At 38.0% G+C, this 27,366-nt stretch overlaps 3 protein-coding genes and 1 pseudogene across 8 annotated transcripts in view; 1 reads left to right on the forward strand and 3 right to left on the reverse strand.

The window, feature by feature from the left end:
• The window catches only part of LOC122083549 (heat shock protein 90-5, chloroplastic-like), a 13,250-nt gene extending 2,648 nt beyond the window's left edge, over positions 1–10,602 (reverse strand). Inside the window, exons 1-8 of one of the 5 annotated variants that reach the window (XR_006141674.1) lie at positions 10,198–10,602; positions 1,589–1,714; positions 1,423–1,507; positions 1,127–1,210; positions 839–982; positions 630–749; positions 230–395; positions 36–139 (exon numbers count right to left, since the gene is read on the reverse strand). Coding sequence is in view for 4 of the 5 variants with exons in the window: in XM_042651394.1 (XP_042507328.1) it covers positions 447–749; positions 839–982; positions 1,127–1,210; positions 1,423–1,507; positions 1,589–1,714; positions 10,198–10,310 (855 nt within the window). In the remaining variant the exon portion in view is untranslated. The other 4 variants (XM_042651395.1, XM_042651396.1, XM_042651397.1 and 1 more) reach the window with 4 other exon arrangements.
• Positions 2,487–7,288, reverse strand: LOC122084137 (annotated as a pseudogene).
• On the reverse strand, positions 2,487–10,201 carry LOC122083548 (pentatricopeptide repeat-containing protein At5g64320, mitochondrial). 2 transcript variants are annotated; one of them, XM_042651393.1, is made up of 2 exons: positions 7,675–10,201; positions 2,487–3,186 (listed from the first exon to the last, which is right to left on the reverse strand). In XM_042651393.1, the coding sequence occupies exon 1, from the start codon at positions 9,989–9,991 to the stop codon at positions 7,745–7,747; it is 2,247 nt and encodes a 748-aa protein (XP_042507327.1). In that variant the 5' UTR covers positions 9,992–10,201; the 3' UTR covers positions 2,487–3,186; positions 7,675–7,744. The 2 variants fall into 2 exon arrangements, with proteins under 2 accessions (XP_042507327.1, XP_042507326.1); XM_042651392.1 differs by having other exon boundaries at positions 7,618–10,201.
• An 11,077-nt stretch (positions 10,603–21,679) lies between the features above and the next one.
• LOC122084372 (GTPase Der) overlaps positions 21,680–27,366 on the forward strand; it is a 43,751-nt gene continuing 38,064 nt past the window's right edge. The window contains exons 1-4 of the mRNA XM_042652572.1: positions 21,680–22,198; positions 23,929–23,996; positions 25,636–25,719; positions 25,936–26,229. Coding sequence (XP_042508506.1) covers positions 21,784–22,198; positions 23,929–23,996; positions 25,636–25,719; positions 25,936–26,229 — 861 coding nt within the window. The 5' untranslated portion in view covers positions 21,680–21,783. The remainder of the gene's footprint in view (positions 22,199–23,928; positions 23,997–25,635; positions 25,720–25,935; positions 26,230–27,366) is intronic.

Below are 27,366 nucleotides of genomic sequence, written 5' to 3' on the forward strand. Positions count from 1 at the left end.
CCCCCCCCCCCCAACCCCACCCCCCCACACACACACACATATTGGTTTTGTTTCATTCGCTAATTCCCAATCCCAATACTTCTGTTATAATCTTCTTCTTCTTCTTCTTCTTCTTCTTCTTCTTCTTCTTCTTCTCTTCCTGCACAACCAAAAATGAAAAGCTCGAATATGCTATATAAACAGAAAAGGCAAAGCAAGATGACCCAACAATCCAAATCCCACTCATTACCTCCGGTTTTTCTTCTTCGCCCTCTTTTGGTTCTTCTTCCTCTTCCAGATATCCAAGTCTCATATTAATTAGAGGAAATTACACTCCCCTCCACTGTACTTTACCTTAATACCACTTTCCCCCCACGTACTTTGAGAAATAGCACTCCTCTCCCCTGTACTTTCACCTAAAAGGGTGGGGAGTGATATTTTGAAAGAAAGCCACTTTTACTTTGAAGCTACGGAAACGCTAAGCTACAGTTTGACAAAAAAAAAATTATACAACTCTTACAGCAGTCACCCTTAAAAGAAGGTAGCAAAGGCACCATGCCCCATTGAACAATACTAAGCCCAGACATAATATTTGTCTCCAACAAGAAATGTCCAGAAAGAAATGATACAACCCAGAAAGGAACCCTCACCTCCACAGTCCTTGATTTCTCTTGCCATGTGTAAATAGGGAAGGAAACAAAATGTGAGTAATTCTTCACCAAACTCTGAATTTTAGTTGGCTCAGAGAGTTCGAATTTATCATCATCTGGCTGCAAGAGAAAAAAGCAGAAACCTAATGATCCAGTATGAGGATCCAAGTACTAAAACTAAATGGTGGAAGGAGGAAGCTAAGAATTACCCTCAGGAGTAAGGTAATCTGTGTTCCACGCCGTAGTAGATTTTCAGGATTAGTCTCCTCCCTTATCAAGTAAGAACTACTGTCAGCAACAGCTTCGCAGACATACTGCTTATCCGACCTTGGGCTTTTCGTAGACACAACTACCTATTCCAAATTTCAAGAATAACTCAGAAATAAATCTGTGTATGAATTAATGAGAACAACACAAAAATATCAATCATTTCTTGCAGAGTTAATACAGAGATAAAGTAACTTAAGAATGGTAATCTCAAATCTATTGCCACAAACCTTTTCAGCAACAAGGAATGCTGAATAAAACCCGACTCCAAATTGACCAATCAAACCATTAACTGCTCCAAGATCTTTATTCTCCTGCATACAGGTTCAACAAATAACACTCAATAGAGAGGAGATGGTCACCAATATAAAAATGAGTCAAAGAAGAGAATAAACTAAGCTACGGAAGCATATGAAGTAGAAAGGTGTACAGAAATCACCCCATTCCCAATCCCTCCCCCCAAGACACACACACACACAAGAAAAGAGTAATAACATAAAACCATTAGAAAAAAAAAAAACCCCACCTTGAAAGGCTTCAAGAATTTTGATTGAGCAATTGTTCTGAGACAATCAACAAGCTCTTCCTTTGTCATGCCAATACCTGTATCTCTGCATGTCCAATGAAGCTTATTATCAATAACTACTATACCAATCAAGATAACAAACTTAGAAAAGGTCAAAGTACCATACGTTATAGTAATGGTCCCATTGTCTGGATCAGGCTTGATGCGTATCTCCAGTTCACCAGCATCTCCAAGAAGAGAGGGTTCGGTCACACTTAAAAATCTCAACTTGTCTAGAGCATCACTTGCAATACTGAGGAAGACCACGGCAATTAAATATAACAGTTCAACCAAACGAAAAAAGATATAATAAGAGGATTGAAACTAGCTGTTCTGACTTCCAAGTGGAGGTTCCAAGTAAAGATAAAAAAAAAAAGAGGGGCGAAAACTATTGGAAGACAATCAGTCGAAGATAAGGGTGTTAAAATTTTTTTCCTAGGTCATCATCAAACCAAAATTTCCAATGACAGTACCTAGTTCTTCACTGGGGAGGATGAAGCCTTATGAGCATCGACAGGTAGCCTCTTCAGGCCGAAGTATTTTATCATAGATAAGTCAGAGAGAGAGAGAGAGAGAGAGAGAGGAACGTGAGAGGAGGGAAAGACTTTAAGAAAGAAAAGGAAAGTTGGGAGAGAGAAGGAATGAGCGTGAGAGAGTATAAATTTTTAGACAGTATTTAATTATTAAAAAAAAATAAGGGTACCGGTAATTTTGGGAGAATAGAAAAAGAAAGAAATGATAATGAGAGGGAGAGGGAGAGGGAGAGACTATTTAAATAAAAATAATAATGATAAAACTGTCAAGCGAAAGATTAGCCACAAAGCATTAGTACATGCACTTATATAATAGTATGATATATAGTATGGGAAATTTCTCAATTTGTTGACCTAAAGACAATAGATTCATGTTGTTGCTCCCCAAACAAACCAAACAATGCTGATTTCATGTCACTCATAGAAATACATAAATCTCCATACTGACTTCAGGGTCCCAACTAATGTACTTGTAGTTTGATAGAGCTCGGGTATCTCAAAGAGCTTGATTTCAACAAAACAAAAAGTTTATATATCAAAAAAACTTTATTGCCTTCCAAAATGGCAAAACTCCTACAAAAGAATGTGAAAAGCCATTATCAATGGCATCTAACGCAATAAGAGAAATGGAAAACCTCAAAATCATATTCCTGTAAAAGCCATCTTCCCAACTCCACCAGACGATCCAGCAGGAGTCACTTCCAACACATTAAGCCTCGGAGTATTTGACAGCGGCCTGCACTGGGCGATTATAACATGGTCTCCTTCCTTCACACGGATGCATGGAGATATGTGTGCCGGAATGTTTGAATGCCTCTTTTCATATCTCTGATATTTCTTGACGTAATGAAGTTAGTCTCATCGGAGAATAATAGTCGTCATCATCTTAGCACTGCAGCAGGTGCCTGATAGAATACTGTCCCTGATTGAAACATTCCCACTGAATGCACATTCCTTATTAATATATGTACCTTGAATTGCATCTCGAGGAGCATTACCCAAACCCAATGTTCTTCCGGTATTGGTTCCCACACTTTCCAGCCCTCTTGTCCTTCCCAGATTTCTTTAGAGCATAAGAACACCTTCGGTTGCTTCAGAAACACCACCTTTATCTGTTCCGCTATGGTTGAGGACTTGCGAAGAGATTGAGATGCATAGAGGCGCAGAGAAGACCTACCACCCAGAAGAAACCCTAGACCAAGATGAACCAGAGGCCAACATGTTACTTTTGCTACTGGGAAAGAAGCAGAAAGAGAAGGGCACAAATTTAATTTTGTTTTAGAGTAATTCAAAAAAGGAAAGAAAGAAAGAAGGAAAGGACCTACCAATCATAATCATGTTCCCAGAATTCCAGCAAAATTACTCATATATGTAAATAATAGAACACTTTATTGATACGACATTAATAAGGAGATTCTCCCTTTAGGGTCATAATTTCCAACCCACCACTCTCCCAGCCAAAAAATTAAAAAAAACGACACTGCCCTTAGAGTCAAACAATAAAGATTCACCAAGAAAGCTATATGAAATATCTTCGATTCATCGCCAAGATCCTTTGCAACCTTCTCTACAAATTCATCGCCAACATCCAGCTTATTGTTGATTCCCTTGTCAACCCTAACCAATTTGCTTTCATTGCTTGCCAAAGCATTGCTGACAATATCATTCTTTGTCAGAAAATGGTTAGATGCTTTGATAGGAAAGCTCCCCTCGCCCCCCGGCGGCCCTCCTTAAGATAGACAACATCCACAAAGCTTTTGACTCCATCAAGTGGGACTTCATCTCAAAAGTCCTCCATGAGATGTATTTTTCTCTCATCTTCATAAACTGGATCCACTCTTGTATTTCCTCCCCAAAATTCTTCGTTCTTGTCAATGGCAGTCTTGCTGGGTATTTTCCCTCCTCAATGGGTATACGCCAAGGCTGCTCCCTATCCACCTTCCTCTGAAGATTCTGTCACTCCATCCAATCTTCCACTAACCTTCATCTCATTTCCCCTCTCCCCAAATGTGAATCCTCAAGCTCCCTCACCTTGCTTTTACTGATGACCTAATGATCTTCTCCAAAACTGATCATCTCTCCATCTAATCCACATTCAATCTTCCCTCCATCTCTTTGAGAACATATCTAGCTTCCGGATTAACCTCCTTATATCCCATATTTTCGTGGTCGGGGTCTCGGAATCTCTCAAAACCATTCTCCTTGGCATTTTTAGTTTCTCCTTGGGCTCTCTCCCAATTAAATATGCCAGTCTTCCTCTCATTATTATCAGGCTCACTGCCCCACCGCTGCACCCCTATGCTCGATCTCATTAGTAAACGGCCTCAACTTTGGAAAGGCAAACTGCTTTCCTATGCGAGCCATTTGGTGCTCATCAAATCTATTATTCAATCCTATCATATCCATTGGTCTGGTGTCTTCCGGCTGCCCCAATCCATCATCAAAGCTGTTGAATCCTTATAAGCACCTTCCTTTGGTAACAGGTTGACTTGATTCGTTTACTTCATCCTCTCAGCTAGTCTTCAGTCTTGTCTCCCATTGAAGGAAGGTGCCTAGGTATCTAGAGAACTCATGATTTCAACACTACGGGTATCTTTAGGTTCATTTGGAAGCTTATCTCTAAACATAATAGCGTTTGGGTCTCCTGGGTATATTCTTCCCTTCTTCATAAAGGCTCCCTTTAGACCATTTCCTCCATCCCGATGCCTCTTGGGTTTGACGCAATATCCTTAGCCTTCGTCCCACTACCATCTATGCCATCCACACTTCCATCTCGGATGGTCTTTCCACCTCTCTTTGGCTTGACAATTGGCATCCTTCTGGTGTCATCCACTCTGTAATAGGGCCTAGATCCGTTTACTCCTCCAATTAAATAGAGAATCCCATGTGGCTTATCATATCTAATGTTGTTTGCCCCCGCCCCACTCCTCCCTCTGCCCTGATAGATATATGGTCCTCTCTACCCCCTCCCCTCTAATCGTTGTGGTAGTGGTGATCAGGTCATTTGGTCTCCCTTTCCCACTGGCACTTTCAGTTCCTCCTCTGCTTGGGATTTCATTCGTCCCCATAGTCCTCTTGCCCCTTGGCGTAAATCACTAGACACATCCCCCGCCATAGTTTCACTATCTAGAGAACCCTTTCTAATTGCCTTCCCACCCAATCCTTCCTTCTCTACCATCATATTCAAACTCCGATCACCTTTTCTTTAGTTGCCCCTTCTCTTCCACTATTTAGAAAAGAGTGCCAATTCTTGCTGGCTGGGCGGGAAACGTATTCTCCCCCTACAGAGAGAGCTGATTTGGATTGACATAACTTTTTTAAATTCTACTATATGTGACGCTGCTGGCAAGCTCACCTTCTGTGCCAATACCAACCACATCTGGATGGAGTGGAATTTTCGTAGATGGACTTCCAACTCCCGATCTTTTGATAAGATTTGGAAAGCCATCTACTTTGATGTCAATTCCAAGCTCCTCAGTCTTCCCCAACGGAGTGTTAGAGATACCCAAGGAACAGGCTCATTGTTGTATCCTGCGGTCTACCCCTTTTTATCCTGTCGCCCCGCACCCTTAGTTTGTCTTTGTTGGCTGCCTGTTTAGCCTTTTTTTCTGTTCCTTTCCTTTTCTTTTCCCTTAGGGGCTGTATATTCCTTTCCTCTCTTCTTCTTTGGTAATGAATTATTTATTCACCAAAAAAATGATTCCAGTCTACCAAAAGAAAAAGCATATTTCAAGATACTCATAGTTACAATATGGATGGGTAGAGCTTTTAGTAAAAGCTGAAGTTCAGTATTGCGGATATTTGCAGGCCCTATCAGTATCAGAAAGTCGACGGAGGTTGTCAACCTGAGACTGGTGCCACTGTAAATGTTGCTGTAAAAATATGGCTTTCCAACTGAACAGGAAATTTGTAATGACACATTCATGCCTCAAAACCAGTTTTATCATCACTTAGTCAAAACAAATAACCAACATTTTAAGACTACCGACTAGACTAACTTGAAGTTCGAACTATTCACTTACTTATAAAACACTTTATAAGGATTTAACAAGAAACCAACCTACACTACACATCATAGAACAGGCAAGATGGCAAGTACAGGTGCATTCAGCCATGGAATCCAATTACTGTGTGATGCGGTAAAAATTGACCGGGTGATCTTCCTTGCAAGACTTGGTACTCCACGCTAGACCACGGATGACCAAGGGGTCGAGGACGACCCAAGGATGACCCAAGGGAGTGGCATTTTTACCCTCATCACTGTGTAATCCATTCCGGCATTAATTTTAACATTAATTAGAAGGGATATCTAAGAATATGCATAAATTATAAGGAAAACAAAAAAAGGATCAACTCCAGATCCATATGCACTTCCATAAGCCATAACCTGAAACTGCAAATAAGCAAACATATAACAGAAGCAACAAATCCAAATTCATAACTAAAATGACAAAAGGAAATCAATCTATATGAGCACGGAGAGTGGGAGACCTAGAACACCTACCAAAAGCAATCTCAAATCCTAGCTCCTACAATTAGACTCATGCCAATGGTAGCATGCCTGAATAGTTTCGTCCAAAAATTCAAAATAAGAAGAATGAAAAGACAATGCAAATCCATAACCACAAGAACAAAAGGAAATAAACCTACATTACCAGAGTAAATACCTACTTACTCTGAATCCCACACTCACATCCTTTCAATTTTTCTTTTGGAGTCCCTAGAATTGGGAACACATTACAGTGACTACTAAATAAATTCACCGACATAGCATATTGACTTCACCAGATGCCTCAAACAATTCAAGATAACTTAAAATTTATGCTTGACTTGCGTCTCCTCCACCATTAAGACACGAGTGAAGACAGATTTGGCTTATTAACAGCTTCATCAACCGTAACTCCGTAAGTATAAAATTTCTCCTGATACCGCAGACTCTCCTGTCTCACTTCAAGCCAGCTAAGCCTCACATCAGTTGCCGCAGACCAAATCTGAGATCAGAGCATTACCTATTGATGGTCGTACAGTGCTTTAAAACAATCCGACTACCATCAACTCATACATTTATATTGTCTAAATCTCTCACCAAGCACTGTGACTTCCACGTGAAGTCGTCAGATCCCAAATAAATTTGACTGAAGGAATATTCCTCAACACCTCTTGGTTTATATCAAGGAATTTCAAACAGCTTGATTCTTGATGCACAATCCAAAGGTTAGAGGCGAAATCTCAACATTGAGCCCGTCACTAGCGGTGTTCCAAACCTCAATTGTTAAGCCTTCAACAATAGCCATTTGATTCAGTGGAGCGAACACGGTATGGTTTCTGTTCAGTGTACTCCGTTTTGATAAATGTTGAGAGATTGGTTTATAGTTTGAGGGTTGACCTCGGCAAAATTCCATTGCAACCTAGTGGTTGTGGGTTCAAGTTGGGAAACAGCCTCTTCGCAAAGCGGGGTAAGGCTGCACACATTATGACCCTCCCCAGACCCTGCAGTAGCGGGAGCCTCATGCAACGGGTATGCCCTTTTAGATTGGTTAATGGATTAGCTTTCTACGAAAGATATAGTTTCAAAAAGATATTGTGAAATAAAAAGTTCATGGGTTATATGATGAGCAGTTACCGGAGAATAAATAGAGAATTCAATTGCAGCAAAATATGATTGGCGATGCTGTCACACCTTGCCATGCTTTGTGATGTACACTCAAGGCTGAATTCATACTGCAAAAGGGAAACTATCCCTTCAGTCACTACCTCGCTGTCCAAGTTTCCCTTTCTCCCTCTTTAACAAAATTGTTAACCAGTATATTCCATGTCCTGGCATTGGGTATGATTCCACTGTCCATTACCCTACCTAGAAGAAATATAGCTTCATCAAGCATGCCCTCCTTGCAGTGCCAACTGATTAGAATGTTATATGTAATAGTGTCAGGAGCAACCCCTTCAACTTGTAACTTGTCCAAGAGGTTCAAAGCCTCCCGGATATGTCCTGCCTTGCAAAGACCATTCATAAGGCTATTATAGGTGACAATATCTGGTGTCAATCCACGGTGGATCATGTCCCTTAAAAGCTCAAGAGCAGTTTGTACTCTCCCTGTTCTGCAGAGGCCATTGATCAAAATGTTGCCAGAAATATTATTTGGGGTAACACCCTTTCTCATCATTTCTTCAAACAGTGCCAAACCCTTCTCAACAGCTCCTGCTTTGCAGAGCCCCTTTATTAGACCATTATATGTAATGACATCAAGAGGGCAACCTCGAAACACCATATCGTTGACTAGCTTCAGTGCTTCTTGCAATGCACCTTTCCTTAAAAAGGCATGAATCAATGTGTTATAAGTTACATTGTTGGCAATGACACCCTCCAATAACATATCCTGATGCACTTGTAATGCCTCTTCAATGCGGTCAACATTGCATAAACCATGTATTAGAGAATTGAACGTGAATATATCAGGTTTACATCCTTCACTTGACATCCTACCAAAAATTTCTACAGCCTCACCAATCTTTCCTTTCTTGCAAAGAGCACACATAAGGCAATTGTATCCAACAGTATTTAGGCTAAGTCCCTTGGCTGATATCTCCTCTAAAACATCATTGACTTCTTTGAGTCGACCTTGCCTGCAGAACCCATCAATCAAAATTGTGTACGTGATCACATTGGGCTCACAGCCTTTGATTGCCATCTCATACACAAGTTCCTGAGCTGAACCCATACAACCCACCTTACATAGGCCATGGATTAAGATGTTATAAGTGAACACATCAGGACTGCACCCAAAAGGTAACATATTTTCGTAAAGAACAGCTTTGGCTTCATGAAAACGTCCAACTATCACGTACCCATTGATCAAGGTATTAAATAATACTACATTAGGCTCAGCTACTTTGTCCAACAGAGCTCTTGCTTCATCAACCTGGCCACTTCTACATAATGCATTCATCAAGACCCCATAAGTTATAGAATCAGGGCTGTAACCACGGAGAAGCATCCTATCAACCAACTTCGCTGCCTCCTGTATCCGTCCAAGCCTGCATAGACCATGGATAACATCATTGAATGTATTTACATCAGGTGTGCAGCCCATCAGAAACATTTCTTCCAAGAGCTTCAATGCCTCCTTCACTCTATCATCCTTGCTGAGGGCATGTATCAAAGTCTGATAAATTACTGAATTGGGTACACACCCATGCTTTGTCATTTCCCTTAGGAGTGAGCAGGCATAATCCACCTCATTCACTGAACAGAGAGCCTTCATTACCACTCCAAAAGTGAAGACACTAGGGGAAACACCCTTAACCAACATTTGCTTGAACAGAACAGGGACAGTTTTGTGACAATTTCCAGCAACCAGCAACTCCAAAGCAACATTAAACGATCTGAAAGTAGGTTCACAGCTGAACACATCCTTCATCTCCATTAGCACCCCAATTGCTTGCCCAGGCAAACTAGCTCTCCCATACCATTTCATAATAACTATAAAAAGGGCTTCTCTAAAAACCAACCCTTCCTCCTTCATCTGCAGCAATAGTCTATCAATGGTCTTGAACTCCTCTGCAGCTCCAAGCTTATCAATTAGCAGATAACAAACATTAAAAGTATGCGAATAACCCTTCTGGGTGCCTGCCCAATCAAATATGGCCATCGATGTGGGTACATCCAGAGGGAGCTCTAGTAACTTACACAGCCGCTCTGGTGTGATCCAATTGAGCGATCTCCTAAGCTCTAGAAGGTCAAAAGGCTTCAATAATCTTTCCCATTCATTCTCACGCTCTGATCCATCCAAGCAAATACGATCATCAACGCCACCATCACTATTGCTTCCAGAAGAGCAAACACATAAACATGCGCATTTGTGAAAGGCTGATAAATTTTTCCTGACGTACTTGGTTAAATTTGATCTCCCCAACATAATTCGACATCGAAAGGTTAGAATTTCATAAACTAACAGTAAGAGGAAACCTCTGCAAAACTCGATAAGTAGAATAGCCATGACCCATTTTTACAGCTTTTGGAAGCAATTAGTCTAGTTCGAACTCCCCTCAAGTCTCACCGTAACTCTTACAAGGGAAGCTCAAGAAGAGATGACGACCGATTTCAAGACCTCGGAAGCAATATAACTATCACGGATTTTAAAAAGGACGTATTGGACGGTGTTAGGAACGACAGAAAAAAAAAAAAAAAAGACAAGCTTGGAACCTTGGAGAGAGCTTTGCCGGAATTGTTTGCCAACCGCGAAGCTGCGGCCATGGTTTCTGACGATCTCGCATACTTGACAGTCCCCAATGAGGAGAAGGGTTTTTGGAGATCATACACCGTCACGCTTTCCCGAAATTCTCCCACGAATATCTTAGTCTTCACCTTAGTCTCACCCTCAACTTTACCGGGTAAAGTTCAGCCACCTCCGCGTCCTTCCTGTGCCAAGGATCAGAGCAGGGTGTTGGGCCCAAAAACCCTAGCTCCAGTCCTGCTCAGGTGCAGAAATCTGGCTTGATATGCTCAATATCTCATCGGCGACGAGGATTATTCAAAGGGTCATGGTTCAAGAATCGTGATGGTGCCGAGTGCTTAAAAAAAGCAGAACCTGAAAACAGAACCTGAGTTTTACAAAGGGTCCGTTTGGCTCCGTTTCGTGTCAAAATCGAAAATTTTAGTTTCTGTGTCAAAATATCATTTTTAAACGATTTAAGGTTGTTTGGTAAATCTATTTCTAGAATAATTTCAGAGCCAAGAAACGACAGTTCTACCGTTTGGTAATGCTTGTTTCAAAAACGGTTTTTTTTTTTTTCTCTTTTCTTTTCTTTTAAGTCAATAATTACAGAAATAACATTAAAATACTATAGTCATATAAATTCTTTTGGGACAATAAAATATTACATACCAACTAAAAAAAACATGGTTTCCAAATGATGAATAAAATACAGTATTAACAATGCCTTGTGCAAGTTAATTATTACATAATTCCCCAAATTTTCACTTTTTTTCCAAGTCTAAAGACTTTAATGCATGGATGATGTCTTTCATCTTATTTGTTTGGTCCTCTAATCCTTTAAGTGTCCCTTCCAGATATCCTTTCATGTACTCGTTCGAAACAGACGGTGGTGTGGATGATGTTGATGTTGAGCTTGAGCTTTCTGAACATAATGTATGTTGTATGGTAGAGATATGTGTTTCATCTTTCAACCATACAAACATACCACATCCACGGTTATCAACCTATATCAAATAATAGATGTGATTAGGGTCGTTGAAATTTAACATCGAATTAAACAAAAATCATAAATTATCTATAGGTATAGGTCAATCGTATAAATAAATTACCCCAATTGAATTTGGGCAACATAGAAAATACTGTCCATTGTTTGGACCTTTCGTCGCAGTGCGTACTTTGCATTGACCTTTATCACATCTACATAGATGTAGTTGGTCCACCCACATGAAAAAATTATATGAATCTTCACACTTGAAAAATTCTCTTCCAATATTTTTACCCGACTTGGTTGTATATTTACCACAACTCTTCCCACAAATTTCACAATTTGCTGTCATGAGTAGGGGCATAGAAGAAGTCATCTGTAACAGAAATTTAAATATCAAAAAAGTTATTATAGCATCCAAATATATGGCATTCATAATAATATATCAACTTGTACCACATATATAAATGTAACATAAAACAAGTACTACATCACTTGAAACATCAATTTAGGTTTTCAGTTTTGGCAAAATAGTTATCGGTTTTAGTTTTCAACTAGTCATGGCATCCTTTGTTGTCTAGCCATTGCATTTGTAATTCTTAGTCTAGTGGCATTCATCTCTTTTGCCCGATTTCGTTGACTTGATTGTATTGTAATATGCTATTCTCGAATATAGTTTGAAGTATTGTAATATAATCAACGAAATCTTCGTGTGGCAGATTCAAGTCATCTTCTGTAATTTTTAAATCATCACTCATCCCCACAAATTCTGCATCAGTAATATGCTATTCTCGAATATAGTTGTGTAGCCCACAACATGCCAGTACGATTGATGCCTGAGCTTCCACTGGGAACTGATGCATTAGCCTTAAAATTTAAAATTTGTTCTTCAATACCCCAAATGTATGTTCAATGACATTTCGAAGTGATGAATGTCTATAATTGAACAACTCTTTCGCTGTTCTTGGGGATCTTCTACACCCTTTGTAGTCTGGTAGATGGTATCTCTCACCCCTAAATGGTGTCAAAAATCCATATTGGCTAACTTACCCAGAGTCGACAACATAATACTTTCCTATAGACAAAAAATAATATATATTATTACGTATACACTCAAATGAAAACGTAATATATTAGTATAAAGTTAATACCTAGAGGTGGATGTGGAAAACTCAATCGAGGATCACTTCTTACCTGTTCAAGTACTTGATAATCATTTGCACTACCTTCTCATCCCGCATACACATATGTGAATCGCATGTCAAATGAATATGCACATATCACATTTTGAGTTGTGATCCCCTTTCGATTCCTATATCGAATTTGATCATCTCTTAGAACTACCGCATGGATGTGAGTACCATCTATGGCGCCAATACAATGCTATGACATATAATGACAATTAAATGGCCAGTACATATAAGAATATAAACATTCATATAGTTAATTACAAACATGTATCATATTAACATATTTACCTTGAAAAAATGGTAGTATTTCGGGTTCTGTGCAATCTCTATCGGTATCATATTGACGTCTGGCGGTCTGATTTTCTCCTTAGCCAAGCGTTGCATTGCAATCAAGACAACATTGAATGTTCGACTAACTATTTCTCCTAAGTGTTTGAAATGATTTTGGGTGTCCTTATTACTTGAACTCTTCCCAACAATCCATAGGAACATTCCAAGTTGTTAATCCACTCAGATGTTGGTCGTGTCTTTCAACCACCCCTATGTCTAACATAACCACATAGGTTAAGGAAGACATGCTGTTCCATCCTAAACTCTTCATAGCATCTGTTGGCATGCCCATTCAACACCTCATGCATCATCACAACACCTGGAAATACACTATCCCTACATGGTTCTCGAATATATACCGCCTCACTCAGTAATTCCATTCCCATGTGAATGATCGTATCTTCTTCATCACTAGAAGTTTCACATAATGCATTTGACATAACTGCAATAAATAAACAATTACTACTCAATTGGAAACAAATAACTATAAAACATAACAATCTGACACATCGTCTCAACCCAAACACCTGTTCAACATTACACACAACCATAATAGAAAAAAAAACAACCTCAATAAAAGTAGCATTCAATGTATCTCCAAAAGTAACATTACACACATCAAAAGTATTGTCTTGAATCCAAAATTATTAAAAGTAGCATTCAAACACAACCTCAACTACTCCAAGGCATCTAATAGCCAAGTCCTCTTAACAGGCTTTGCACAGACAAACAACTCCCTCCAACTAGGATCAGCACACATACGACTGGTGGCCTTCAAATATATCTCCTTCGATATATCCGGTATGGAGGATAACACCGCCTCACATGCACTCACACTGAAATCTCGAGAACAAGATGCACCTACCCCACCACGAACAGGAGATGTAACAGAAGTACTGGATGCTTTCTCAATTTTAATGGATAAATACTTCCCATACAAGTCCTTCACGTGGCTATCTCCCTTATTGGCGCTCTTTTTTCTTCGTCCCGTGGGTGTCCTATCAAGATTTCGCTTTGTGGTGGTCTGAGTTGGAGTATGAGTATCCTCATGAAAGGGGTCAGTCGTGCTTATATGCACCGGGGTACTAGGAGAGTCAAAGACTTGCTCAATATCAACTGTGTTAACAGCTTCGATGCCATCCAAATCTTGAGTACTGTCAACCCCTAAGTTACCTCTGGCATATGCATCCCCAAATACCATGCTCAAATCTGGCCAATTGTTTAGTCCATACTTCATGTATTTCAACCAACCTGGATTTGTCTGCATAAGCAGTCATTATATCACTTAGATGTACTACTCATTGTAATCTAATTTTTAAATAATTCAACTAGCTAGTGAAATCTATTGTACCTGTATTGTCCTATCCCATACGGAATCATCATCAACTATGACTGCTTTTGTCATTGAGTTCCACCCAAATCCAGTTGTGTCAAGCAGTCTCTTGAATTGTTGATACTCGTGTTTCAACTTGTTCATCTTGTTGCGTAATTGTTCTCTCCCAACTGTACGATTTAAAGCTTGCTGAAATTGCTTTATAATGTCCTTCCATTCAGTTTATTTAAATGAATTACTGGATTTGTGATCATTTTTTACAAATTCCTTCATTGCTTCAATGAAAACAGTGGTCTAAAGTTCTGAACACTTAACGGCAGGGATACTATTTCCAGACATAATAGCTAGACATTATAAGTTAGTGTAAAAGTTAGCATACTAGGACAAATAAATAAATAACAAAGTTCATCTTCACATATGATACAAAAATTTGTAAATAAAACTTACATGCATGAAGACCAATCAAAGTAACAAAGAAACCCAAGTAACAATGTCTTATTATAATTAGGGGTTATAAATAACCAAAGAGATCTGGAAATCAGATTTGGAATCATACCCAAGCAAAGTGACAAAGCTCCAATAAAATCAGACTTGGGGAGAGATAATGGAAAGACCAATAAAACCAAGCAAGGTAACAAAGAAATCAAGCATAGGAAAATAATAAAGAAATCAAGCATAGGAAAATAATAAAGAAATCAAGCATAGGAAAATAATAAATAAATCATGCATACCCAAATTGTAGGTTTGTTAGATACTTATGGACAAGCTAATCAACCATGAAAAACTGTTTCAACCATCAATAGAAGAGAGAGAGAGAGAGAGAGAGAGAGAGAGAGAGAGAGAGAGAGAGAGAACCTTGAGGAAGAAAACAAGCCACTACATGGGGAGTAAATGATTGAGTTTGAATTTAAAGTTAACATTTGGCTAATCCATACCATACTCTATCAATCCTACAGTTGGAATTGCTAAATCACTCTACTGCATGGCACACTAGGTGGCCTTTACTCAAACTGTCACCCAGTATAGCATCCACCTTAAAACACAAGTGCTGCGTGTTCATTAATATGCATATGAATCCATAATGTATCCATCCCACAAATCAAGTCAAGTACTTGAGACAACTCTTTCAAAGATATAACCATAAGAACATACATCACTATGTAATACTTACGAGGAAGGTACAAATCACTGAAAGATGTACAAGAAAAGTAGGATACTGGAATTCAAAGTTTAGACATATAGAAAGAACACAAAAGTGACATAAATGTCACAAACCAAAATAAGAGATAAGAAAATCAAGTTCTCAATATTAAAACTGAAAAAATGATGAGAGAATCACAACCCACCAAATCTGAAATTATTATTTTGCACTTAAACATCAAAGACTGATTGGATAAGGATTTTGCAGTAATATGAATCAGAATTATATAAAAGTCAAAGGTTTCAAGTCCAGCATATCCACAAAGAGGGAAATTAGACTACTTGGAAGTTGGAAACAAAAGCCATGGATAAGCTAGATTGTGGAATTAATCATTAATAAAAATTATTAAAATGATATTAAAGAGAAATTAATCACAAAACTGGAAAAAGCCAACACTAGTTGCATAAGTATTCAAGGAATACATTTTAACTATTTATTACAACTTAATAAGTATAGTTGGCAGGGAAATACTTCATATTATGTAACAAGACATTGGCTAGCTATAAAAAAATCTTGCTATACTATAATTAATGGCATGGGAGTTATGTATAAAGAAATTATAAAATAAACTCTGCTTGTAGGTTTATGAAAATGAAAATGAAATGGTTGTGCCATAGAAAACAAACACACATGCTGCTCTTATAAAACCAAAGCCTATATTAATATAAATCAAAGTACATACATTTATAGATTCAAAAAAAACATCAAGCTTCTCTGTAGACTATAATAAGGAAGCATCCAATAACAGTATCATATTCTAAAAGAGGACTTCAGAACATGCTCACATTATTAACATAGGCAATCATTCTCAGGTCGACTCAAATGTTTACATAATTTGGTAATCCAATCCAAGCAAAAAGTTGCATAGATGGCATGAGTCTCTATAATTTCAAGGCAATGCAACTGATACAGGGAAGAACAAAACAAACGCCAGAGTAATTTCACATAGTATAACGATCTGCTCACAAGCACCCAAGCAAGAGTAACTAGATAAAAAAAAATCCCAATTCAACAATTGAAAACTAACAATGATCGCGAAGAAGACAATTAGGGATTAAAAATAAGTTAGATATATCAGAAACCTGGAAATTGACACAATCAAACATACTAACAACATACGAACAGAGAATGGCTTTGCTTTCACAGAGGAACATAAGAATTCCATGACATTAAAGTAAGACCTATGAATAAGCAATAGAATCAAGAAGAAATAAGATGCCCAGGAGCAGACAGGGAACAAAATCATTCTCTTCTGCCACTGAAAAACCCACCCTTTCACCTTCCATCAATACAAACCTAACCCCCGCGCTCAGTCTCAAACATCAAAACAGAAACAACTAAAAAGCAAAGTAACAGAGACTACCATAGCAAACATTATAGTTACACAAAGAATCAACTAAGAAAGAGAAATCAAACTTCAAAACAGAAACAACTAACAGAGAAATCAAACATTACAGACTGGCCACCGTGCTCAGTCTCAAACATCAAAACATAAACAACTAACAGAGACTACCATAGCAAACATTATAGTTACACAGAGAAGCAGAGAAGAAAGATAAATCAAAACCTAGGTCTTACTATAGTGGCCTGTAGCGGAACCTCCACGCCTGGGGGTTATTGAACCTTAGATGAAGATTCGCCGGCAACGATCGCTGGTTGCGGCCGAAGTCAAACGTGATCGGCGACGGAGAAGTTGAAGGAGGTAGCCGTAGGGTTCCAATTCCAAGAAGAAAAGAAGAAGGAGAACGGAGAAGAAGAAATCGCCGTCCTCTCTCTGCAGGCGTTGCATTGCATTGCTTTATCAGGAACGAAAGTTCAGAGAGAAGAAGAGAGAAGAAGAGGAGTTACCTGCAGAAACTCCAACTGCTCCAGCCGTTCACAAGTCTGATAGCTATCGGGAACGATGGTTTCTAGTATAGGGATTTTGAAACGAAACCATATTGACGGAACTCCTTTTTGGAGTTCCAACTTTTGGGCCCTTTTTCGTTTTTTTCTCAATTTTTGTTTCAAAAAAACCGAAACACATCATAATGTTGCCAAACGGTTTTTTGCGTTTTTTTGTTCCAATAGAACCAAAAAAAGATAGAAACGTTTTTTTTAGAACGATACCAAACGGGCCCTTTGTTTTTCTTTTATGACCAAGACAAATAGTAATTTTATTCCTTTTCTTTTCTACTCATTTCCACCCAGAGAAACATAGCCTAGTGAAGCCAAAGCCAATTTAATTAGTAGACTTTTTTCTTACATGCATAGGTGTCTTAATCCCATATATGTGTATATAGGCTGCTCCACTACCTACATAGGTCACCATGTAGTTCCAAATAATCCACTTGTTTGCTCATCTTTTTTTTTTTTTTACACAACCATATTATGGCCACAAGGGTAAACGATTGAATTTGATATTGAAATTTAATACATGACTAAACGATTGAATTTGATATTTAAATTTAATACATGACTAATCTAAAATCATTTTCTAGACATATATTAGTTAATGTGACTATATTATCCCTCCACACAACACAAGTAAGGTTATAGATGGCATAAAATTACATGATCTATGCAAACCACAATACCTTTTGCAATATATAACATGATAGATATGTACTTAGACTATTTGGCATCACAAGTGCTACAAAAGGGTGTTAATTGGTTTGGTTTGGTTCATATATTTTTTGGCTGAAATCAAAACCGCACCATTTACTAAACGGTTGCACTTTCTAAAACTGTAACCATTTAGTAAACGGTTTTGGTTTCCATGGTTTTTAAACTATTTTGGTTTCCATGGTTTTTAAACTATTTTGGTTTCACGGTTTTAAATGGTTTTGGTTTGGGTTTATTTCATACAGTTGGTAAACGGTTGGCAATCGGTTTACTAGTTTATTCGCATGTTTATTAAAATTTGCTTTTGGTGATAAACCATTCGATCTTGAGAATGTGAAATGCAAACCATTATGTTTTTTCAAAACAACCAAACAACTAAGAGAAAGAATTCGATAGAAAAGTCTTAAATGCATCTAACAAGTCCGTAAGTAATGCTTATAGCAGGGATTTTCTTCTTCTTCCCCCCCCCCAAATAATGTGTTATAATATTAGAAAATATATATTTAATATGCCATGGTATAAGCAAAAATTGCATTTTTATTAGTATACATTCTACTTAGTGCGTTGGATTAATTTAATCGGCATTCCAAACAATGAGTAAGCTACCTCTAGAATTACTTGCAGACTTGCAGCACTCAATCTTTGAATCAAATGAGATACTAATGATATTTTGCAACCACCTTATTTAATCTTTAAACGGGGTTTAAATGATTCGGTTTTCATGGTTTCAATTTGGTTTGGAACCAACAGGTTAAACAACTCGGTTCAGTTTCAACCCGTTTAGCTAATCGGCTTGACACTTGAAACCATAACTGAACCATTTACTAAAAGGTTTTACGATTTCGGTGTAAACAGCTAGATTCAATTTTAGTAAACTGTTTCGGTTTCAAATTCACATCCTTACTACAAACATAGTACACCATGTTCTATTAGTTAGGTAGATATAGGGATGACCTCGGATTGAGGCATAGAGCCAACGAAGGGCAAGGATCCATGTAGTCAATCACATTTAGCTGAGATTTTCTTAATTTCTTGGTGTCAGGCTTCTCCTCTATTAATATCTTTTACTTTCTTTCCTTTCATTTATCCTCGATGTTTTTTTTTTTTTTTGTATGGATCCATTAAGTCGGGGGAAGGCTGAGTTTGTTGTTCTCGTTGTGAGGTGATTTGAATACACAATAGCATCCCAATAAATTTGCATAGGACTAATTGAGTTTATAAGGTTATTGAGCCAGATTTATGGTATATCGGTCATGTGCCAAGCCCTCTTGGTTCATTTCAATATTTTTATCATAAATTTTATGGTAATTTACAGCACCACCCCCTGAAGAATGCCAGTATTATAGGAACACCTCATCTCTTTCACCAAATTAGACTCAGACCCCCTACCATCAGTCACTATTACAGAATATACTAAGAATGTTGACATCAGCAGTTCCTTTTTTTTTTCTAAATACTATTTTACCCTTAAAAATAGTGAAGTACCGAAATTGCCCACATTACTTGTAATAATCCAACGGCTTATAATGTTAGGTTATTCAAAGCCTCTTTTTTCCCAAAGCATCCCAATCTGAGCCGATTAGAGGAGCTTCATCGTCTCTTGTCTCCCCACCTGAAACAAAGAAGGGAGAAGAGATCAGGGGAGAAGGAGCTAGATTCAAATTGAAACTCATATTTTTGGTTATGCTCATCTTGGAGCTCTTGATTTTGGAAGATATGGAAGTATAAAAGTTTATGTAATGCAAAATTAGTTGAGTCTTGAGTTTTATATTGGGTGTATGCATTGATTGAGATGTATGTATGCAAAATCTGGGAACATGGATCTCTATGTTTGTTCTGCTGGAATATACACGAAGAATCCTGGAGTTTGAAGTTTTCATTTGCAAACTTCAATCCATTTTTTCTGCACTGGAAACAGGGAAATCTTCACCCGCTTCAATATTGGCTTCACCTAGAGATCATCAACCAAGAGTGCATACCTCTTAGAGTGGGTTCCAAGCCCTTCCCCTAAAAGATCAAGCTCAAGTCAAGAGAATGGGTGTAGCTAGCTGAGCCAGCAGTAGGGAACTTGACATGCTTGTTCTTCAGGTATGTCTTTGTCCATGCCTTCATCACAAAGGGGTTGTTTACTACAATTCGGCAAAATCAGGATAAGAAAATAATCGTTAAAACCCTCCACCCCTCACGAAAAGCTTGGTTTTAGGGGACATGAACCGGAGAAAATTATGATTTTTGATTGACATTAGCCTCGTAGTAGCTTTGGAAGTGTCTATAAAGGAGAAGACGCATATCACTCGAGATGAACCATATGAGATTGCTTAGGGCTTCAGGCTTTTGAAAAGTGAGATGATCAAGACGATCATGATTAGACCAGATGAAATTGTTTAGGGCTTCAAGCTTTTGAAAGTGAGATGTTTAGAATCGAAACAAGCTCATACTAATAATCTTGAAAGAGAATTGATTGATTGTTCAAGATCGCATAAAAAAGAAGAAAGTATTCCGTCTTAAAGAATCTAAAAATGAGGAAGAGAAATTGCCATTAATAAGCAGAATTAACCAACATAAGAACAAAATTCAACTCCATTTTTACAAAATAAAGTAAACAAGACAGAATAGAAATGGGGAGAAGCCCCATCGATAGATCGTATATAGGTTCTTTCATCCAATTAGGTTGAGAAATTTGACAAATTGGAGCGTTCGGTGGTCGATAGTCCATAGAATTGTGTTAATCAAATAAATTACCAATACCCAAAGAAGGAAGAGATAAAGGGAGGCAAAGACAGAGAACCATATGCTATTGCAATAATCTCTTCTCATTTCGTTTTTTGTTTCAAGTTTTTTCCTTCTCTTTCTTCTCTCCCTCCTTGGTTTCAGCTTGGCAGATGAGATCTAAGAGACGATGGGAACTTCTATCGGGTCAGATCTGGATGGATCAAAATGGTTGTTTGAGTGACAAAAGGGCTTGAATAATCCTACCATTATAAGGGATGAAGTGTCATATCATAGTATCACTTAATAGAGACTAACGGTAGGGGGTCTGAGTCTAATTTGGTGAAAAATAAGGGGTATTCCTATAATACTGACATTCTCCAAGGGGTGGCATTGTAAATTACCCTAAATTTGATTGGAGCTTGAGGGTGATGGTTTTGTCGTTTCAATAGGGCTTTTATCCCCTTCCAAAGGTTTTACTTTATACAAAACTTTGTGGGAATGACCTTCTACCCTTGTGTGTCCTACGCTCCTATAGGTGCATGACATTAGCTTACAACTAGTGGGGGAGTGTATACTGTATCCAACCTTCTCCTTTCGTTTTCATTTTGGGAGAAAGAATATTGCCCATTCACATTCTGCACACCCAAAAACAACCCTTGGTTTTCAAGGAGCTATGAAAGACGACATGCAACTTGAAACCAGGAGTTGTGTTTGGGCTTGAGGAATACGAATAAACACGTTCTTCTTCTCTTTTATTTTAAGGGAAAAAAATCCTATAAGTCTGACATAGGCAACATCTAGACAGAACAAGTGTGAAAATGACCATGTTGCCCCCACCCCTGTATGCACTGAAGATGCTAGTCCCGTCTATGCTCTCATTGACCTGAGCGTCTAGTTTTCCTTTACCAAATTGGTAGGATTCTTTCGCCTTTATTTTAATTAAAAACCTGTCCATATGCCTTCACAAATCACATTTAGATACAATCCTTAGTTTCAAAGGGGCAGGGATGTCTTTTCATATTCCCGTAGAAACAAGGGCCATTATTGGGCGTTATATCTTTAAGAAAATAAAAAATAAAAAATAAAAAATAAAAAATAAAAAATAAAAAATAAAAAATAAAAAACAAAAAACCAACCGTCAGGGACGTGGTCTGCTTGAGCGTTCTTGAGTGCTTATGGATAAAAACCGAAAAAATCCGTTGTCACTGGAACTTCACCATGTCGGCACTCGAGCACTGCTCGTCTGCTTCTCCTATCTTTGAAAGATTTTCAGCTATTTCTAGGGTTCCGAAGACCTATCGGACCCGTTTTGCTCCCCCTATTATCTACACAAACTCATCTTTAAACCTTTTTTCCTCTGTTTCTTTCAATTCATTTTCAAATCCCTCCTTTTGTGTCGAAAAATCTGAGCTAAGATCTTCCTGGAATCATTCGAAATGCTTGCTCCGGTCACCTGGAAGGGAATTTATCCCCCCAAAGGAAGAAGACGACGAAGAAGTAGAAACCGAGTATGATGGTGACGACGGTGAGGAAGCTGCTGATTCTGATTCATTTGATGCTGAAGCACTGGAAGAAGAAGCCCAAGATGCCGTTAGAGAGTATACTGTATCTTTATCGCGTGAACTCACAATTGGTACGTTAGATTGACAGGACTCGACAACAACTTTTTTTTTGGGGGGGGAGGGTGTGGGGGTGGGTAGAGCTATGCCGTGTCCGCATTTTTTACTGAACGGTAGTCACCATTGATTTCCTTTTACAATTATAAGCGGAAAGGAAGGTGTTGATGCTAATGGGGCAACAGAGGACAAGCTAAACTTTACGCAATAAGTTCAGAAAATATTTGTAGGTTTTCTCCCTGAATTTGAAGGCCAAAATGCACGTCCCCCACCCTTTCCCTGGCAGATAAGGATGTTAATCTGTCATTTTATCTGGCTCAGTTAAACATTGAAAGATTTATTTTGAAGATTAGTTTTTGTACTCTAGTGTGTAACAACAAATGCGTGTTGTTTTTTTCAATAACCTTAGCCGCCCCGTGGAGTCTTCTTTTACATTTGATGAGGCAATCTCTTTTTATCTATCATGCATTTGACATCTAGAAGCATGTACTACAATGGATTGAACCCAAATGATCCTTAATATGCATTCTATAATTCTATTGGAACCTATTCTTAAATGAAGAACCATTAATATTGAGTGTGCAATAATTACTTTAAGGCCTTACACCATTTTGTGTGATTTTTATAAGAAAATTTACTATCAATTTTATTAAGAGAAAACACTACATGGAACTGGTGTAAAAAAATGCAGCACGAAGAAGGATATCTGCAGCCCGTAATTCAATTGGTATGGCCCCAAGTACAAGTAGAGTTGCTTTTGCTAGTTAATTAACCACCTAGTTTGCCTTAACCTCCATCTAGAAGAAATATTCCCTACTGACAGAAGGGCTCTTGCCCTCCTTACTAGATGTGCATACCTCCACAGCTGTCCAAAGGGAGAACTCAATGACCTCATTATTAGAGGAACATCATCCTCTACCACCTGTACAAGGAACATACCACCATCAAGTTCGACACCTGTACAAGGAACAAGTCTCCAACCCCTTGATAACTGCCTTCAATTCCACTAAGTGGAGTTAAACAAATCAACTGGATCAGAGAAAACCAGACTATGTTATCCCCTCTATCTCAAATTGAGATTGTCTTGTTTGAAAAAAATTGTATTTAAGGGGGATCTTCCTAAATCATTGAACTCCACTGCTAACAATATTTTTTAAATACTACCCCTTATTGGTTTGACGTTCTTCAATGCAACTGTAGTGGAGTCACACAAATCAACTGGATTGAAGAAAACCTGACTATATTTACTGCATCCCAAATTGACCGTCTTGTTTTGAAGAAGCACTCATTTTAAGGGGGCTCTTCCTAAAGAATTAAAAGCCTCAACAATGAAGGTCTTTTTTGTATTTTCAGTACCAACCCCCATTAGATTGTCCTGTCCATTTAAATAGAAAAAAAATGTAAAATATGATTAAACTGGGGTATTATGGATAGCGAAAAGATTCCTTGCCTAGATTACCACAATGGACTAACATTATGAGGGACTGAAAAAAAACCAACGAAGACAATCTTTTTGGGACAGAGGGAGTCCATATGTACTTTGTCTTTGTTGGGTCTATATGGATCCATGATGCATGTGGGACACTGGTTGTTCTCCATGCGCTTGAATGGCTTCTTATATATGCAGCAGTCCTTTGTCCACTGTTTCAGTCTGTTTTTAAGGGCTTTTGTTTCTGAGTTGTTCCCTGAACTTGTTATGAGGTAAGCTTCACTAAAGTTGGCATAATTTAATTTTTTATGTTTCCAGAGGATGAGACAAATGATAGGAAGGGAACTGGTGGAAAGCAGAGGAGACGGAAAACTTCCAGTGTCAAGGTTAGTAAACATTTAGTTCTGCATTAATATTCTTCCTCAATTTTTATCTAATGCATATTATTTTTATTGCTAATTATGTAGTAATTTCTTTTTTTCTTCTTCTGATCAGTATCAACAGAGGAATCCACTAATAAGTTCTGATAAGTGGGCATAAAGTGAAATGCTTGAGTGGAAAGACTAAATCTTAGTTAGTGTCAATAAAAGATAATCACTTCTGGCGATTCTTTTGTACTTATGGAGTTGTCCTCCTGAAAACCAAATGAGAACTTAAATTAATCAACGAAAGCTATAGAAAGTAGAAACTTGGAAAAAATTCTTTTTGATATACATATGCAGCGACAAATCATATGCGATGTGCCGCACTCCAAAAAACTTTCATATCTTGACATTCCTCCAATGATAGCCATGGTGAAGTTTTGATACGTATCATCTGTAACGGTACGATATGTATTGACATTGACCATGTCAATTTGGTATAAAATCAATAAATAAAAATATTTATGTATGGAACTGTATGTATTAGTACGGACCAGTACAGTATCAATATGGAACGATAAACTTGATAAATAGGTTGCCAAAACCCAAAAATCTCAGTTTTTTGAAAGAAAATTCTTCATACTCTGTTATTTTTTTGCCAAAACCTTAGTGGGTCCCATCTGCACTCAAAAACGACCTAGAAGATGTGATGTGATTAAAGAAGCAAAACTTTTGCTTGCTAACAAAGAATTGAATCACGTATTTTTTTTCAAGTCTTCGTACTTAATTGTTTCTTGTTTCTTATTAACTAGGTTTTGATATTACACTTGCTAATGAATATTTGAATCACATAAATGCTGTGAAGGCAGAGATAATCTGACATAGCATTATTTATTACTTATTTATGGTGCACAATGCTTAAAAACTCCAGTTTTGCATGTGTCATAAGCGTATCCATGTGTATAAATGTATCTTAAGTGTATTTAGTGTCTCTCCATACATCTATTAAAACTTGCTTTCCAATGCACTGCCCGATACCGATAGTTGATACCTTGGTGGTGACAATTATTGGAAGCCAGTTTTAAACTTGTCAAGAAATCTTCGTCTGTTTCTCTCCTTCAATGGACCCCTAGTAATGCCATAAGGTAGCAACCTCCACAATAATGCTTTTGCATTAGGAAGGATGACCTATTGGTACAGATCATCTTTTGCTGGGAAGGACGGACAAATTGCCAAATACAACGCCGACAACAAACTCAGCCTTATCCCAACTTAATGGGGTCAGATACATGGATCCATAAAACCAAAATTGAGAAAAAAAAAAAAAAAAGATTGTGGTTGCAAATTCATAGTGCAGAAAGCTATCATCTAACTGCACTTACATTAAGGGCACCTTTAGGCTTTAGCCCCCCCCCCCCGGCGAAGGAAGTAGATTATGGTTCTGGATGCTGATGTATGGTTTGTGTGTACCCTTGTACCATATAAAGTATACTATGAGAGTGATTAGACTGCTACTTAATTTTATGTTGTTTAATTGTTCCCTCTGATTTTTTTTTAATAAACCTACTACCGGCAGCATTTTTGGTCCCTTAAAAAAAAAAAATCCTCTTACTATAGAAAATATCAGTTGTTTCATTACACCTTCCATTTTGCTATTTTGCAGATCCCTGACCATCTTCTTCCAAGGGTCACGATTGTTGGAAGGCCAAATGTTGGCAAGTCAGCATTATTCAATCGCCTTGTGGGGGTATTGGTTTTTGCAACTGAGTTTTCAGTACTTGTTTTTAATTAAATGAGCATTTCATTTTACAATGATTGAGAGACAAGAGAGCTAACTTCTCTGTTGAATTGGACTTCTTTCCTCCTTCTCTCCCTCTCTGTACTTTAGATGTTGGCTCTTCTTTATAGTGCTCTCTCTCTCTCTATATATATTATTTATTTTATAACTTTCTAAAAATTGTAGGGTTCCAAAGCTATAGTGGTGGATGAACCTGGTGTGACTAGAGATCGCTTATATGGTAGATCCTTTTGGGGAGAACATGAATTCATGGTGATAGATACCGGAGGGGTTATCACTGTTTCAAAATCTCAGGCTGATTTTATGGAAGAATTGGCTATTACAACAACTATTGGGATGGAAGGGATAGCGCTTGCCTCCAGGGAGGCAGCTGTCGCTAGAATGCCTTCGATGATTGAGAGACAAGCTACTGCAGCTGTAGAAGAAGCTTCTGTTATTATATTCCTTGTTGATGGCCAGGTATGGTCCAAAATTCCAACTTTTATAACCTCTGTCGTGCTTTATAGCTGGCAATACCTCTTATTTTTTTTCAAAAATATAGAGAAAGGAAGACAAAATACATAGTGAAGGAAGATGCATTCCCATAACGCTATCATCCATGTAGCTCATCTCCCATAGAGCAGTGACCCTAAGTTAGCTTCATCCTACCAGCTTGTAGGACACCAAAGTAGAAAAGCTTAGGCCTAACCCCTACTTATAATACCCGAGTTTTTTTAGTTTATTATGTTGAAGTTGTGTGGTGAATCACCTCTTGGGATATATCCTGTGAATAGCTTACATCCCCTTCAGTCTTCAGATATTGTGAATTTTGCATCTCTGATGGGAGAGAACTTTATTTCTTACTGGGATTTATCATTTAATATCATGAACCAAGTTCTGTTACTGACCTTGCTGATGTCATAGCCCAGCAAGGTGTTGTCCAACCTGAATGGTATTCTGGGTCTTTTATCCTCTTATAGTCTGATATCTGGATCTATGTGATTAATTGTGGTCTGGGCCTTTTACTGGCCGTTTTGGCGCTGTACTCATCTTTGATTTATTCTCATCATAATGGTATAAAAAGTAACCTTTGAATTTTCTAATTCTATCCCTGAAGAAGGCTAGAAATGCTAAGAAATATGGATAAAAATAGGAATATAATTTACTAAGCTTGGTATTGTTTGATATGTTGCATCTGTGGCACTGACAATCCTCCCCTGTTAGGTAGTTAGTAGTTGAGTTATTTTATGATATACTTAGGTCATGTCTGGATTCAAATCTATTTCTCAATTCTGGGTAAGAATTAGAATCGACACATGGGGTGACATGTTTTTGCTTGATTCTTGAAGGCCTCTAGTTCTAGAATAATCCCTCCAGTTCTGGAATATTTCTAGAAGGGCTGATGAAGAGCAACAAATTTATATTGGAGGCTCATTGGCACAATTGCTTTTCTCACGGTCAACGGGTTCCACACTTGAGTAAGAATCAATATACAATTATAGTGCATCCAGATATGATTCTCCAATTGTGAGAACTCCAGCCAGAAATGCAACTATATTACCTACACACAGAAAAATCATACATTTTGGGTGTGGCAAAGATTCCATTTCATGCATA

This window comes from Macadamia integrifolia, chromosome 7 (genome assembly GCF_013358625.1).
Source record: "Macadamia integrifolia cultivar HAES 741 chromosome 7, SCU_Mint_v3, whole genome shotgun sequence".
NCBI classification, from domain to species: domain Eukaryota; kingdom Viridiplantae; phylum Streptophyta; class Magnoliopsida; order Proteales; family Proteaceae; genus Macadamia; species Macadamia integrifolia.

Bases quoted from the DNA above. Each gene is read 5' to 3' on its own strand.
- LOC122083548 (XM_042651393.1), bottom strand. From the start codon at position 9,991: ATGGCTATTCTACTTATCGAGTTTTGCAGAGGTTTCCTCTTACTGTTA.